Source organism: Trichosurus vulpecula, chromosome 8, assembly GCF_011100635.1.
Source record: "Trichosurus vulpecula isolate mTriVul1 chromosome 8, mTriVul1.pri, whole genome shotgun sequence".
NCBI lineage: Eukaryota > Metazoa > Chordata > Mammalia > Diprotodontia > Phalangeridae > Trichosurus > Trichosurus vulpecula.
The window spans coordinates 215,499,901-215,516,881 of record NC_050580.1 but is presented as its reverse complement, the minus strand read 5'-3'; the positions used below and the strand labels follow the sequence as shown (position 1 = coordinate 215,516,881).

Below are 16,981 nucleotides of genomic sequence, written 5' to 3'. Positions count from 1 at the left end.
AAATTTTGAAGACTATTTTTAAATGTCATTGGAAAAAATAAAATACTAAGTGCAAAGGAAAAAAGAATAAAGAAAACTAAACCTATGGAAGTAATGTGAGGCAAAGGCCTATTAGTGTAATGAATGTGCAAGTATACACAAGTGGCTTAACCTCTTGGTACTACAGTTAACCCTTTTTAAGGTTATAACATATAGATGCTTTCATATTGGTCTGGGAGGTAGAGTCAGAATTCTCCACATTTGCCACTGATACTTCCAGACACTCCCTTTGCCATCATCACTTCATGGGAAATTATCACCCAATCCATATCTTGAAGGTTGTTATATCTAGAAGTCATTCTTCCTTCTTTCTTAAGATATGTCCTTGGTTAGCAGTTGCTCTACTCCCTAAATCTTGCCTCTTATAAATAGAGCAATTCAGTATATATGTAGATGTTTGCTCAAATAACCTAACCTCCTGATTTCCTAAATCTTTTCAACTGCCATGTCATACTCCTCCATTCCGACTCAGCAAAACAAGACAATCAATCAATAAGCATACGTTAGATACCTATAAAGTGCCAGACACTGTGAGAGGAGCTAAAAAAATAAAATAATCACTATACTCAAGGAATGTGCATTTTAACAGTGGAGACAGCAGAGACATATACAAAAAGGATACTGAATAATTAGACATAAATACAAGTTGGTTAAAGAGGAAGGGTACAAGCAATTGGTGGAGTCAGGAAAGACCATATACATGAGGAAACTTCAGTTGTAATTTAAAAGAAGAAAGGGATTCTATGAGGTAGAGCTAAGGATAGAGTGTTTTAAACATGCGAGAAAGCTCGCGGAAAGGTATGGAGATGGGAGTCCAATGTGTGAGGAACAAAGAGAAGTCCAATTTAGCTAGGTCTCAACGGGGGAGTAATGTCCAATGAAGTTGAAAAGATTGGTTGGGAAATTATATTTTATCTTAAGAGACAATAAGGAGCTACTGTGGCTTATTAAGTAGGGGAGAGAAATAGTCAGGAACACATACTTAAGGAAAATCGCTAGGAGCTGTGTGGAGGATGGAACAGAGAAAGAACTGGGGCAGGGAGATTAGGAAGCTGCTGGAATAATCTAGCTTGAAATAAGGTGGGTTTTGAGCAAATAGAGAGAAGAGACAGGAGGGGAGAGAGATTATGAAGATAAGTCCAACAAGATTTGGTTAACTGACTGGATATACACACACATACATAATACACATATACATACATCACATGTATGTATACATTGCGTATACAGGTTGAGGATGACACCCTGGGAGACTGGAAGAGCAGTACCCTACACAGAAATAGAGAAATTGTTAAGACTGGGGTGGGGAGAGATATGGGAGAAAAGATGAATTATGTTTTTGACATGTTGAGTTGTTTCTGGAACTTTTCAGTTTGAAATGCTCAACAGGTGGTGTGGTACTGAAGCTCAGGTGAGAGAGTGAAGTAGCATACATAGATCTATGGATAATCTACACACAGATGGAAGCTGGGAGGTCACTAGGAAACTATAGAAAGGGAAGGCAAGGCCCAGGAGACTTTAGAGAGGAGTGGACAAATTGGAGGCTGTAAGGGAAGGCTTAGCAGAGGTGAGATATAGGGAGATATGAAATGACATGAGGTTATGGTTAGAGAGAAAAGAATTTTTGATTTACAAAGTGTAACACTTGTGGGTACTGGTAAGATCCAGGGTGTAGTTGTCCCTGTGGGTAGTGGAGGTCATGGGAATTAAGGAATTTTAAGAGTTGGGAGGTTAGGGTGTTTGAGGAACATCATAATTTACGCTGCAGTTGAAGTTTCCTCACATAAAAGCAGGAGTTGGGAAGAAGAGGAATTCAAATGAGCCAGGTACTGCACTTCTTGAGAAAGAAGCCACAACAGCCACTGTGATTTGGATAGGGTGCTTAATTTTGATAAAGTAAACATCAAACGAGAAGCCGTTGAACAATGGTAGCAGAGAAAGAAGCTTGCCCTCACCCCCTTTCGTGCTTGAAGAACTCTGAACTTCTCTCTTTCATCACAATCTTATCAGTTCGTACCTTACTCTTTCTAAACCTATCCTCCAGCCTTCTCATAATCCACAATCTTACCCCTCAGCACTCTTTTAGGCTTTGAATTCCTCATTTCCAATCTCAACCCTTTAACCATTTCCACTTTGCACTGTTCTCATTGCTACCTTGTCCTTTAACTAGTTGTCCTGTATTGCTCCTTCCATATACCTTTTTGTAGACCTGGAGAAGTAACACAATCGTGCTAACTTGGTCTGCTTTAAATTTGTTATCTAATCTTAACTGAGACCTCACTTAAACAAGACAATGGTTCCTCCTTCCTAAATCATTCTCTCCACTATCCAGGCTGCTTCTCACTCCATCAGTAGATTGCCTTCTTTCATCATTCCCTCTTTCACTAATCTTTGATCTACTGCTAACTTCAATACTTCTGACTTATTCTCCAAAAACCTTCACTATTTGCTACTATCCCCTCAAGCTACTGTCTTCTCCTTTCCCAACCAAACTCCTTGAAAAACCTGTCTATATCAATTGCAACATAGGATGGCCTGTCTTAATCATCTATCGTGATATGTATCATTTGACACTGTTGACCTACTCCTACTGGATTTTCATGACAGCTCTCTGCCTTGCTTTACTTCCTTTCTGACTGCTCCACCTTAGTTTCCTTTACTGGGATTTATGAAGATTTATGTTGTTGTTATTATTATGTTAATTTCACATAATTAACTTTGCAATTTTACATATTTATTTACATGATTTCAATATGTTAATTAACATAATTAAAATTATGTTAATTAAACCCCAAGGTCTTGTCTTCTCTCTAAATGGCTTCATCAGCTTACACATATTCAGGTGACTTTCGAATCTATGTATCCAGTCTTACTCTCCTTCCTGAGCTCCAGCTGCCTATAAGTCATTTTCAACTGGATATCCTGGAGGCATCTTAAATGTAACGTCTAAAATACATAACACTTCTGAACTTCGAATAGTATTAAGTAACTGTTGGATGACCAACTTCTTCAAGGGTTCCACCATCCCATTCCAGTCCCCCAGGCTCATAAGTGTCATCTTTGATTTCTCACCCTCCCTCATTCCATACATCCAAACTGGTTGTCAAATCTTGGCATTTCTACCTCTACAACTTCTCTTGCATTTTCCCTTACACAGGTTTTCATCACCTGTCACCTGAACTACTGCCAAAGCCTCCTAACTGTTCTCCCTGCTTTGTCTTTCCCCACTCCAACCCAACTACCAAAGCTGCCAATCTGATTTTTCCAAACTGCAGCTCTTACTTCATAAACTTCAGTGGTTCTCTCTTGCTTCAAGCATTGCCTATGAACTCCTGTTTTTTTTCCTCAGCCTTAATATACATATATTCCCTTCACGTACAGTATGGTCCAGCCAAACTGACCACCTAATTGTTCTTTGTAAAAGACCCTCCAACTTCCGGGTCTACGTCTTTGCACTGGCTGTTTCCCACGTATACGATGCATTCCTTTCTTACTGTCTAGTTCAGATCATATGCTTCCTTCTATACATGAAGTCTTTCTTAATCCCCTTAGATACTACTGCCTTCTCATTCCTAAAATATCTTGTTGCTATTTGTATATTCCTATATATGCACATGCCTCCCCTGGTGAGTTTCTTGAGAATATGTATCCCCATTACCAAGTACAGTTCCTAGCAGTTAAATTTTGTGATTGTCTAGGAAAGTGAATTTCCCAAACCAATGAAAGTATAGATCTCATTCGAAAAAAACTACTGGGGCTCCCATATCTATACAAATCACTATTTTTGTTAGAAACAATATTCCCTTGTCTGAGGTAGTGTTTAAATAGACTGAACTTAGTGAAATGAAATGAAATGAAAATAGTTAAAAAAAAAAAAGTGAAGGAAGAGTGTTTCCCTACGGTCATTTCTCAGTAGGTATCAAACTATCTTGAAGTTTAAAGTAATGGCAATAAATAAAAATACTAATGATTTTCTACCACTAATATTTTTTAAATTATAGAAAAATTTGAAACTATTTAAGGGAATATCAACTCTACATTGGCTGAATACATTTTATGCTATTTCATTCCATCAATATCACATTCTTTTACTACTCTGGCTATCAGACTTCATCATCAGGGTAAACAAGACTTCATGTTCCACTTAGATAACTACTTGAATTCATAGAGCAAAAGGCTTCAAAGAAGCTCCAAGTGCTTCACATTTATCATCCATAATTTCATTTGTCCTAACATTACTCACAGAAGGGAAAAACAAAGATATAGATTAATGACTTGATTAAAGGCAGAATTAATATAACAGCCTTTGAAATTGTATGTTCGGGTATTTTTTTCTCAAAAAAATTATGCCAAGCTAAGGCATAAGTAATTGTTTAAAACTATTTGACTTATGCAGCTGATTAGAGATAAACTGAGCAGATCCAATCTGACCAACTGTCCTCTTTGAAGCCTGTCCAAATCCTACTCTACATATTTCATTTGGAGCAAGCTCTTGAACTCCCAGTTTTCACCTACTGGAAGGAGAAGGGGAAAAAAAAAAGAGTATTCCCACAAGGAACTTTCAGTCTTCCTGGTTATTTAAGGCTCTGGTCAGTCTTTTGTAGCCTTTTCATACTATAATATCTAGCTGATGTGAACTAGATTATCTATGACTGCTTATAAATAACTCTTCCCACGTACAAGAAAAGCAGCTTAATATGGAGAGGACTGAGGATTGGCCTCGGAGACAGGAAGACATGAGTTCAAGTATTACCTCTGACACAAACTAACTCTGTGATTTGACTTCTAAGTGCTACCAAGAAATCCTCTAAGATTGTGCATTAAAAAATTGCCAATCAATATCAGTGAGGACTGCAATAATGGTAACTCTCCGTAACGATGAAATATAGCTCTTGACCAATAAGAATAAAAAAAAGCACTGTAATTCTAAATGGCAAACTTCACATTTACCTTTAAGCTAAGCACTGAATAAGAAAATGATACAAATGTTAATAAAAACAACATATGCTCAATACTTTCTTCCACATATACATCTAAAGCCAATTTCAAGTTATCCAGATTTTTCCTTAGAACAAAAGCTACAAAAATCAATAGTAGTGACTTTCATATTTAAATAAGTATTCTATACAAAACTAAACAATCATCAATACACACACATTATGCAATTGCCTGTTTATTATTTAGTGGCACCATTGTTTTTGGCAAACTATAAATTATTTCTAAGTCCCATTTCCCATATACAATCTGTAACCATTTACAGGCTTAATGCAATTCTTCAATGGAGTCCAAACAGAGAGTACATCTTAAAAGAGTTAGAAACTAAATTCACACATTTTCTTTGGGACCAGAAACTGATACACAGTACAAAATATACATTTATTGAACTTATCGTAAACACATTTTGGATCACATAAACTGCAAATAGTGGGTAATCACTGTGGAGAATATTATACATTGTATTCAAGGAAAAAATAGCTCTGCTTTTGTATATTAGTCTCAAAATTATAAATTTTATAACGAAGCTAAGTATTCTGCAAACATGCTTTTTAAGCTGACATGTCTTCATTTGTAATATTAATACAATTTAAAGGGAAAAATTACATTTTCACAAAAAATTTTGAATATTATGCTAGGAGCTAAAACAATCAACATTGCATGGCACTACAAATGAGATGTGTTTTCTCCAATGAAGATATTGAGTTCATAAGAGGGCATTAGGTGAGAGAAGAGTGATTTTTCTAATTCTAAAGGCATACAAAATGGGTCTTCTACTAATTAGAGACGGGTCCAAAATTAATAAAGACATCCCAATTAGTGACAAAAAATTTAAATTTCAGTTAATAGCCAAACCTTCTTTTTATTGGATATATGTTTTATAAGAAATGTCATTAATCCTGGGCTGGTGGCTGGAAAAGTTGGAGAGAATTATTAATTTCTTCTCTATTAGTACTTCAAATTATCATACCTTGAAATCTGAGATGCCCTGAATATATGCATAATATTTAGTGGATTCTAACAACAGCAATGAATAAAAAAACAAATTAGTGAACCTCTGACAATAAAGTATGTGGATAATAAAGTATGCATAGCAAGCACTACACTATATGTGCCTTATTTGGGTCAGTGTTTCTACTATAAATCTTTTTTTTTTTAACTCCACTTAATCTTCTGTCAGTTAAGTTTCCAGGGCCAAATCTTCTTAGAAAAGGATTATATTCCTCAAAGATTAAAAAAGAAAAAGATTTAGTCCTAACAGTATCATTTCCCTTCACCTTTCAATACTTACGACATAAAATTTTTAAAAGCTACAGGGTACATTCTGCTTTGCAGAACAAAGCCCGGACATTAGTTATTTTGAGAAAGAAACTCTCCATTTCAGACTTTTGCAAAATTCTTGCCTCCCAGCACCTCCTCAACCCCCTGAAACTTAAACAAGCTTCGCTAAAGTTAATTGAGTTCATGGCATTCTGATAATTGTTGGGTTTGGTTGTTTGGGGTTTGCATGCTCGGCGTGCGTGCGTCTAGCAGTACAATAACCATTATATAAATATACTATGCATATGGCATTTTTGGCTCTCATCGATTATACCTGCAATGACTGAATTAGGAAAGTAGGTTCAGAGCCGACTATGTACACAAATCTAAGTTGCTTCAAAAAGTACTACACATATTTGCAAATGTTATTAAATAGTAACTTCCTGGATGATCAAAACGTTCTGTGTTCAAAAGAACAAAAAGGCTCTACGCAATTTTTCTAAACCTTAAGGTGGATGAGAAAGTAATTAGCAGAAAAATTTAAATGACTCATAGAATTAGGATTATTAGAGGGTCTTGGTGCAGTGATAATATGAAAGAGGAAGAGTTTTATAGCAAACACTGCTTTTAGATGAGTTCAGAAAAAATATAAGTGGCTACACTAATATAATTCTTTTAAAAGTTATTTCCATGTTGATGGAACAATAACTTTTATCACCAATCTTGCAGCAAAAAGTGATATTGGTTGAAGTTAAGGTTGGATTTTCCTGACATGATGAAACAGCATTAATGATTCACAGTGGGACTGGACCCCCGAACCTATTATACCTTCTAAAATAATTAAGACCTACTCTTTTCATCCCCACTCCTCCTGACATCCCCAGCTACTTCTTTCATTATTTTAATGCTATTTTAAAATATCATTCAATAACAGGCAGCATGGTGCCATTAATGGATAGGGGGCTAGTCTTGGAGTCTGGAAGACCCCAGTTGAATTCCTGTCTTAACACAAACAAGCACTAGGAAGGACAATGCACAAATTATGTAGCCTATGACAATGACTCCAAGCAATACCTAAGACCATAAAAGCTGCAGAGGAGTCTGTAACAATGGAGGCAGTTTTCACTTGAAGAGTTCTCCACCCCAATGAAATTAGATTCTGACCTTGATCCCTCAAAGTTATTAGGCATTCAGATACCTTTAAATATGCCCTCTCTCATTATAATAAGATTAAACACCAAGCATTCTTAGCCAAACAAACTAAATTGGCCTGTTTCAGTCAGATAAAGTTAAAGGAGAAAAAACTAGAGAAAAGAAGGACGAGGCATTTTATGCAGGACAAGTGAAAAAACACCGTTATCACTTTGCTACATACCCAGCAAACTGATCAAACAGGCCCCTCTTTTTCTTGTTCTTCTCAGTTATGAAATAAAAGTGTAAATGGCCAATAGAGTTCCATTGTCAGCTAAAATTATCCTAATGAATCCTTTCATCTAAGCATTTGCTAGAAATTTCATGGGGCCATGAGCAAACAGCTTAAAATAGCAAGTAGGTAAAAGGGAAAGAATCCAGCTATGCCAAAGTAAATAAAAATGGAAAATGCCCACTTGATGGTGAAACAGAAAAAGGCAAATTCCATTTTATTTCTTTATTATTCAGAATAATTGAGAATCACTTATAGTTTAACAAAGAACAGGTGTTTTTCTCCTTAACAAAACTACACGTATGAATTTGGAAGATATTGAAAAAACACCTATTTTTAGCTCTCTGAAGTGTTTACTTTTAAAAAGAAGGGCCTCAATTTAACAAACACAAATGAATGGCATACATCGTGGTGGCATATGAATAAAAGACATAAAGAAGAATCAGATATCCAAAATTTCACATTATTAACTATTAAAATAAACTTTTATGGATAAAGAAAACCACGAAACTTCCCAATACCTAAAGGAAAATAAATCCATTAGAAATTTGGACCACTGTTATTTAACCAAAATGGTCATTTCCTCCGCAATGTTTGCAAATCCATATTGTAAGAAGGTTATTGGGATCCCTCAAAGCGTACAATTACGCAACTTGAAACAGTTTTTATATTCTGATATATTTACATGAAAACTTTTATACTAATACCATATGCTAGAGTAATACTGTACAACTAGAAATCAAAATACTAGATTCCTTAAACTTCTAATTTAACCTTTCCATTGAGTCTTAAAGAATGAAACAATTTTTCAATAGCACAATAGGGTAAAATATTGAATTCCTAAATAAATGTTCAATAATTAGAGGAAGTGAAATTACAATTAAGCCACAAACATCCACTTTGCTGAAAAGGAACAGACTACTGACTTGAGCTGCTAATTAATGATGGCACTGGCTGTAGAAAACATTTTTTGACAGAACTAAAAATTAAAGCTCAAACCTAATATTTCTAGGGTCCAAGTAATTCATGGTTTTCTTCCTGAAAGATTCATGGTTTTCTTCCTGCTATATATCTTTAGTTAAATCTATAGCGCACATAGAATAAGCTTAATTCTTCACATACCAAATTTCAGATCCCTATGCTAAGCACAGATTTTTTTAAAAAGGATTTCAATTTGAAGGATAGGAAAAGGGGCAGGAAGGAACGATGAAGGGCAAATGATATCAATTTTATGGCTTAATTTGATTTGCATGTAGCACTAAGCCACACACAAAAGTTAAATTTCTCTACTACACTGAAAGCTTCTTACGGTTAGGACCTGCTTGAATCCTCCACGGTGCCCAGCACATACAAGGAGTTCAATAAATATTAACTGGGAAGGTATGTTAGTGGATAGCATACAAAATACCATCAAAGGGATTGTATTATAGGAATGAAACCACTTGTAATTCAAAATGCCTTAATTATATACATTCATTTCTTTTTTAAAATTCTGACTTTTTTTTTTTACCTATGTGAAATCAGGAAATAAAATCAGCAATTTCTGGCGTGGTTCTTAATCTACAACAAGAGCAGGTCAACACAATATTTTATAACTAAAATAAAAGTTTCATTTAATAAATCTTTAATGCTGAATTGATAAAATAAAGAATATATTGATTTCTAAAAGTCAATGTTAATATTGAAAATTGCTTAGAACATTAAACAGTTACCTATTAAAAGGTACATGTACCCAAAGTAACCATTAAGACATTTTATCTGGCTGACAGTACGCACAAAAATTGACAAACCAGTGAAGCTAAGTTAAGTAAAGGGAACATATCTGCATGGTTTATGAAAAGTGGATTTGTATACAACATGCCATTTCCTTCTTAAATAGGTAAACTGGGTCCATTCTATCAGAACAGTTTAAATCAAAGTACATTTGGATACCACATTACAACACTGTTACCACACAAGAATTTTCCGCAAAAGGGAAACAGCACATGACACTTCAAAAATATGTGGCACAGCCCCTGAGGTGCTAAAGTTTTTAGCACAACAACAAAAATTGAATAGGTACAATAAATGAAATACACAACAAAGGTGCAAAAAAGTGCCTTTTAAAAGTATGGTTAATATTTTTTCAGGGAATAGTAAAAACATATAGTCCATTGTTCTAATAACGTATACATATTCATTGCATGTATTTTCATAATTGAAATTAGTACCTAGCACGGCAGTGTTTATTCACAGATAATAGATTCAGTGTTCTCAGACCACAGTTAAGTACTGAATTACAAAGCCAGAATAAATTATTTTAGACATTTCTTTCACCTTCAGCCCCAGGTGAAATGCTGGCAACTGTAACAGTAGAATGTTTTTATGTTCTCATTCTTTAGATAGGGCCTCTCAAAATGGTTTTTAAATAAATTTCATTATGACATTCTGTGTGATTATGATTTGAAATATGGCTTTCTGCCACAATTCTATTTGTGATTCAAGATTTTACATCTCAAAAATTTCCATAGTCTAGTTCAAAGTTTGTTGTTTGTAGAACTAAACTTTAGTCTACACAGTAAAGAACAGGCTCGTCCTAAGAAGAGTTCAGCTTTCTACGTTGGTATGTATGTACTGGTAGTCAAAATCACTGGTCATAACAACTACACATTAACTTTGTGTAAGTGCACAAAGTTATAACTTAGGACATTATGATAGTTTTCATTCTACAATGGAATTAGACATTAGAAGGAAGTGGTCTTTAACCCAAATAACTTTAAACTTATAAAGTCAAGTAGTATTTATATTTTCTTCATTCATGCTGATACAGGATACAAAAAGACAATTAAGTTATGTTTAATCACCCCACATAAGAGGGAGAAAGGAAGGATTTTGCTGGTATATTAACTATACTTAAATCTGAGACATTTTAAATTACTTTGTCCAATATTCTTTAACCTTGCATTAGTTTTAAGGCTACATATTATGTATATATACACAAATATGTGTCTTCCCAAATTAGGGAAAAGACAAATAGAGTAAATAGAGAGCATCATACCACATTTTTACACCAGTTTTGATTTTGTATTAGATGAAGGGTTAAATCTTACATTTTAATGACTTTCCTGTGAAGAAATCTGCCTACTGAATGATTAAAACTACATACTGATAATACAATATTCTCAACCTAAAGAGACAACAATACAAAAGAGCACAAAACAGTAGTTTGTCAACATGATTTGATTTGAAAACTTACTTTCATATGATCAAAGGGAGAAGATAAGCCTAAAATAAGATAATTTTATTTTGATATCTATAATTCCTTAACTTTTGAAAATTATTTTTAATGACCAATGTTTTAATGTGGTCAACATGCTCTATTTCAAATCACAAATGTAACCACTAAGTATTCTAAATAAGTGGGTCAATTAAAACACACAAACACATTCACACACACCATAAAGTGTTAGATTGTCAGGCTTCGACTAACATTTTCATTAAATGGTGGATAAATTCAAGCTGATGCACTTCTGAATGAAAAATAGGCAGTCTGAAAGAAACCCTTTTAAAATAGATTAAGGAATAAGAGTTATTTAAATCCTCTAGTCCACCTAAGGGAGGGAGAGAAATTCTATCTATGCCTTGGGCAATATTGTGGTCCATTTTAAAAATGGGTCTTCATGTCTACAAACCTGAAACCCCTCATTTACAATGACATGACATTTTAAAAGGCAGGGGGAGAAAAAGAGGAATTACACATACATGATTAAATGTCTTGTTTGTTAAAATCAAGCTTTATTGATAAAATGGAGTTCAGAATATTTTACTAGGAACAGCAGCAGGCCCAGCCAATCATGATAGTAAAAATGCTACAGATTCCTACTCTATGTAGGAAGCTGTTCCTTATCAATTAGTAATTTAATGTAAGGACTTGCAAAAGAGGTGCAAAGAATCAAGGCATTCTAGCCCCATGATCAATATTCTTATGAATACACTATTACCTGCAATAATAAGCGGCAACAAGGAAAAAAAACATCCTGAAAGAGTTTATGAATGAACTAGCTATATTCTTATGCTAGCCCACTGCCAAGAAAATTAAGGGTGTTTGAATAACTTCATGGATGTTCATCTCTGTAAGACTTTTGCAATTTTTCTTCATAATCATGTGTATTTTTGAGCATCTCACTGGTCAGGCTGCCGCTTCCCCCACCCCCACCCCAGATCCAAAACACAACATGAATTTAAAGGGCTACCCACCTATCTGTTGCATCACACAACAAGCCAAACATTTTAAACTTTGATAGGGATTTTTAAAGCAGTTCATAATTAAATATGAGCATTTTGTACAAGGACAATTGCACTTTACCAAAAAAAAAAATCATACAACAAAAATTGCTGAAGTCTGATTTACAACATGAATTATGGTTTGAAATCACGTTTACATAAGTCTCAATTTTATAAAAAAAAAAAAAGGATCAGTTCTGGGCTAGTTGTTGTACTGCTGTAGTTCTGTGGTGTCATCTTGCTCACCCTTATAGTGTCCCCTTCTTTAACACTGAAGATGGATGTTAGGAAGGTTCAGTGAGGTTGGGCTGTACTTCCTTGGGAGGATGAAGGTAAACTCCAGGCTAGATGAGAAGTTTTTACCACATATCATCAGCTGATGTAGAGTCCTTTATGAAGGAAAAAAAGGCACTTTTTAAGGCCTAGAGCTACCAAATATATTACCTTCTGTATAATTTTGACAAGAAAAAAGTTAAAAAGATTCCTATGTCTTATATTCTACACTAGACTCTGTTTTGTAATAAATAACATCAAGGAAGAAATTGAGTTCAGTTCAAAGGCTTTATAAATTAAAAGGATGGTAAATAATTTTGCCCTGATTCTCAGATTAAACCCTATAGTTTCTTTTCGTGCCACCATTTTTAGAAACCTTAGCAATGTAAGGAAAAATTAAGACCTCCAGTAAAGACAAAAATGTTAATAGAAAAATCTTATAGTGTAATCTGATTATAAATAGAGGAATATTAGAATTGGAAAATACCTCAGTCCAAACCTCCCTCATTTCAGAGATGAGGGAAATAAAGTTGATGCAAACCATTTAACTCTTTTGAAAAAAAAAACCCAATAAAATCAGAATGCTGTGTCAACAAAAATACTTTCAGTAGTATATTACTGTGTGGATTTCTAGTATCTGAAAACAACACTACAATATTAAAAATGTGAACATGGTTTAATATTTCCATGTACCAAATCAAAACTGAAAACCTACTAAAAATGCCCATTTTTAGGGAAAAGATGTTACTCCTGAATATAAAAATTATATGGTAGAAATAAACATTCAGAAGGCATGTAGTCAAGGATGTTTACAAACCTAGAAGACTTCACAAAATTCCTCCTTTCTGTCTTTTTTTTTTCCTTTCTTTCTTTTTTTTTTTTTGGAGAGGTGGCCACTCACCAGGATTATGTCCTCAATCACTAGAACTGTTGTTCAGGCAGAGATCAGAGCAAGCAGAATTCAGAGCAATCAATCAGGGGTGTGTGTAAGAGAATGGGTGCAGTGAACAGCTCTGCAAAAACAGGTAGGAAGGATATGCATTTAGAGGGGGGGAAGAGGTAGTAGGAGGAGAGAAGACAGTACTTACAGTGTCATCATTTCTGAAAGGATTCAGTCTATTGTAAACGGCTTCAATTACACTCCGCCTAAATTTTAAAAAAAGGCAGAAAAGTATTATTCCTTTTTGGCCAATCAAACATTTGCTCAATAACCCGTTGCTTCGTGTTAAAAAAAAAAAAAAACAACAAATGGCAGGAATATTTTGATTGCTACAAATGATTTTACATTTAGGTACAATTTTCTACTTCCTACTCTTAGTAAATAAAGGCTACTTTTGATTTTCAGTACCACAGATTAGTATTTGAAGTAGATATAACCTACAATGTAGAGTTCTATGATTCTTACAATGTATGGAATTCTTAACAATAGGGGGAAAGACTGAGAAATAGTAAAGGTGCATATACCACATCTTAAGAGTTTAGGGGTGATTTTATAGTTTCTATGATATAGCAGCAACTTTTACCAGCCATGAATTCCATTCGTTAGTTCTGGCTTAGGAATAATTAATCGTAGCTAGTATTTATATATAGTGCATTTAGTGTTTACAAAGAGTTTTACAAATATGATCTCGTTTTGTCCTCACGAAAATCCTGGGAATTAGATGCTATTAGCTCCATTATATAGATAAGGAAACTGAGGCAGACAGAGGTCAAGTGACTTACCCAGGGTCACAAAACTAGTGAGTGTCTGAGGTTGGATTTGAACTCAAGAGTTTCCTGACTCCAGTCTATCCTATCCCCTGTGCCACCTAGTTGCAAAATTTGACATAATAATTTTAAATATTATTTTAGATTTAAGTCCCTGATCTCTTTTAAGATGGAGCCAAAATTACAAGTAAATGCCCTTTTTGCAGGTTTTTATTATAAAATCAGTGACTTGGGCATAAAAATAAAAATTATTCAAAATGGTGAAAAATTCTCCCTCAAATCTTAAAATTCAAATGTTTCAATAAAATGTAGATTAAAAATTGTTGTAAAAGAGGGGGCAACAGTTCTGAAAAAGGAACCCAAGTAAATGTGTACTAATTTTGTTTTAAAATAGAGTTGTTTGTTATAATAACGGTTGCAACATTGACAACAATAGCATACTAAAAAACATGATGTTGAGAAATTTTTGAATTATTTCAACAAAGTTTTAAAATAGATATAATCTAGAAAATGGCATTTGGATCCCTTTTGCACATTATTAACACCTCAATAGAAAGTCAGGACCACAGGAGTAAAACCAATACAGAAATCTGAGACGTCAATCCAACAAACCTGCCTGCTCAGTAAACCCACCCCTGTACTTGATGCTAAAGGATCTATAGCATCTCGACAAGGCATACTACTTGCCCTACTAGAACACATATAAGAGTGTGAAGGACTGTGATAAATCACAAATAACTAGTATACAAAATAAAATGTGAATAAAGAGGCAGCTAGGTGGCGCAGTAAGTAGAACACCAGCAGGAGGCAGGAGGACCTGAGTTCAAATCCTGCCTCAGACACTTGACACACTGGCTGTGTGACCTTGGGCAACTCATTTAACCCCAACTGCCCTGCCCTACCCCTCAAAAAAACAAAACAAAACAAAAAATGTGAATAAAATACTATTTCAGGTCCAAGGCAAGAAAGATTCATGACTGACTTAGGGGGAACAGGGAAGGATCACAGAATCAGATTACAGCTGGAAGATACCTCTGAGATAGTCTAATCCAACCACCTAATTTTAGAGATGAAGAAAAGGAGGCCCAGAGTGATCAAGTGACTTGCCCAAAGTCACACACGCAATAAATAACACAGCCAGGATTCAAACTCAGTTCCTCTGACTCCAAATCCATTGCTCATTCCACTGCAACATGCTACTTCTGCTGAGCTTCCTAGAGGAGTTGGCATTTATTATAGGGTTTGAACTAGGCATTAAAAAATGAGTAGGAAGTCAACAGGTGGTAGACTAGGGAAACAATTCTACACATAGAAAATACGATCAAAGAAATACAGGCAGCAAAATGTGGAGCAGGCACAAAGCCCTGAAAGTAATCCAGTCTGACTGGAGTTTGGAAGACACAAAATGGAAATACATGAAAAAAGGTAGGAAAACCCAGCGTGGCACCAGGCAGAGGAGTCTAAACTTTTTTCAGCAAGCAATGAGGAACCACCAAAGGGTTTTAAACAGAGAACTGCTATTAGTTAAATGCATAAGGAAGGTCAATTCACCCAGGTTGTGGACATGTATAGAGAAAAACAGAGGGCAGAAACGAGAGTTGTTGTGTCAATTACATGGCAGCTATTTTAGATAAAAGAGATTTGGTATCTGAATTTTCCACTTGGGACCTTAAGTATCTCTTAAGTTAGCTCAATTCCACTGGTGAAAGTACCTGGAAAAATATGCAGCCATGCCTTTGAAAACACAATCTGAGTAAGTTCCAGAGAAGGTGGAAAGAAACAGGGTCAAACAAGTGAACAGACTCATTCTGGGATAGTAAGCTTCATGGTGTTGGTTAAGACTACATGATAGTAGTACTTTTCATCTGTATATTATTTTAATGTAAGAAGACCATTAAGACATTATCTCAAATGATACCTAAAATTCAGTCAAGGTCATCATTTGAGGCACAACTGCCATTCTTTAGTATAAATTAAAACCAAAACAAAACAGAATACCCTATAAGGTAATGTTTCATCAAATAACAAATGATTTTAGTAATACTCCAAATCAAAGGCTCAGTAAAAATATCTTATATACACACATACTTGTGCCACTTAAATCAGTCTTAAACATAATTGCCATCTTATCAACTGTCTACCAAAAATATTTTCTAAACTGTGATCAAGGAACAACATATACAAAATAGAAAACTTACTTGCTTGCCAGTTCACCCCCTGGTGGGAGGTTTGGGATGTTCTCAGTTGCTAATGTGCGCATCACATGGACTAAGTCTGGTACGCCTTCGCCCTGCTTCTTTATGATTTCTGGGAATCAGAAGTACTTTTTTTGTAAGTGCTATCCACATTGAACTTTAAAAGACTGAAACAATCAAAGATAGCTTAAAATATTTTTTTAAATGGCATTTATCACATCTGAGGTTTTCTACACTGGTGCCAAAAGGAAGAAAATTCATGACGAATTTTGAAAGTTTATGATAAGCAAATGCACAAAATGACATAAAAAAAGAAAAGGGCACTGAACTGTTACTTTCTAGATTAATTTTAAAGAAGAGTGATCAAGATTAAAATTAGAAAAATACACAAATATTTCATGTTAAATTGACATGTTACGTAATCAGGGGAATTTGTATACAAATGGGAGGAACATCCTTCTTAAAGATGTCAACTAGTTACTTCTGAGTAGACCAACTCCTCTCTTTAGACTGGAACATGTTTACTGAACTTTGCCCTGTAAACAAAAACATTTCACAGCAGAGTTTTTAAAGTTACAAAAATCAAAGAAATAATTTGTAATTGCCTTAAAAATATTTGGTCATATTCTTAGCCATAACCATTTGATAAGTAATAGTCACACAATGACACTGTTAGAACAGCATGTACCCATCTTAAGCTTGTAAATCAAGGCTCTACATGCTAAAACTCCACCCTTAATGCTTCATTTAAAGAAAATTTAAGATTTCACAAGCCACAAGTTCTGTAACATATGTATAGAAAGGCTAATTAGGAATGAGCTTCAGA

At 34.7% G+C, this 16,981-nt stretch overlaps 1 protein-coding gene across 1 annotated transcript in view; it reads right to left on the bottom strand.

Annotated features, from left to right (window-relative positions):
* Positions 1-5,196: 5,196 nt before the first annotated feature.
* The window catches only part of PPM1A (protein phosphatase, Mg2+/Mn2+ dependent 1A), a 61,429-nt gene continuing 49,644 nt past the window's right edge, over positions 5,197-16,981 (bottom strand). The window contains exons 4-6 of the mRNA XM_036735467.1: positions 16,159-16,267; positions 13,342-13,399; positions 5,197-12,369 (exon numbers count right to left, since the gene is read on the bottom strand). Of these exons, the coding sequence (XP_036591362.1) occupies positions 12,340-12,369; positions 13,342-13,399; positions 16,159-16,267 (197 nt within the window). The 3' untranslated portion in view covers positions 5,197-12,339. The remainder of the gene's footprint in view (positions 12,370-13,341; positions 13,400-16,158; positions 16,268-16,981) is intronic.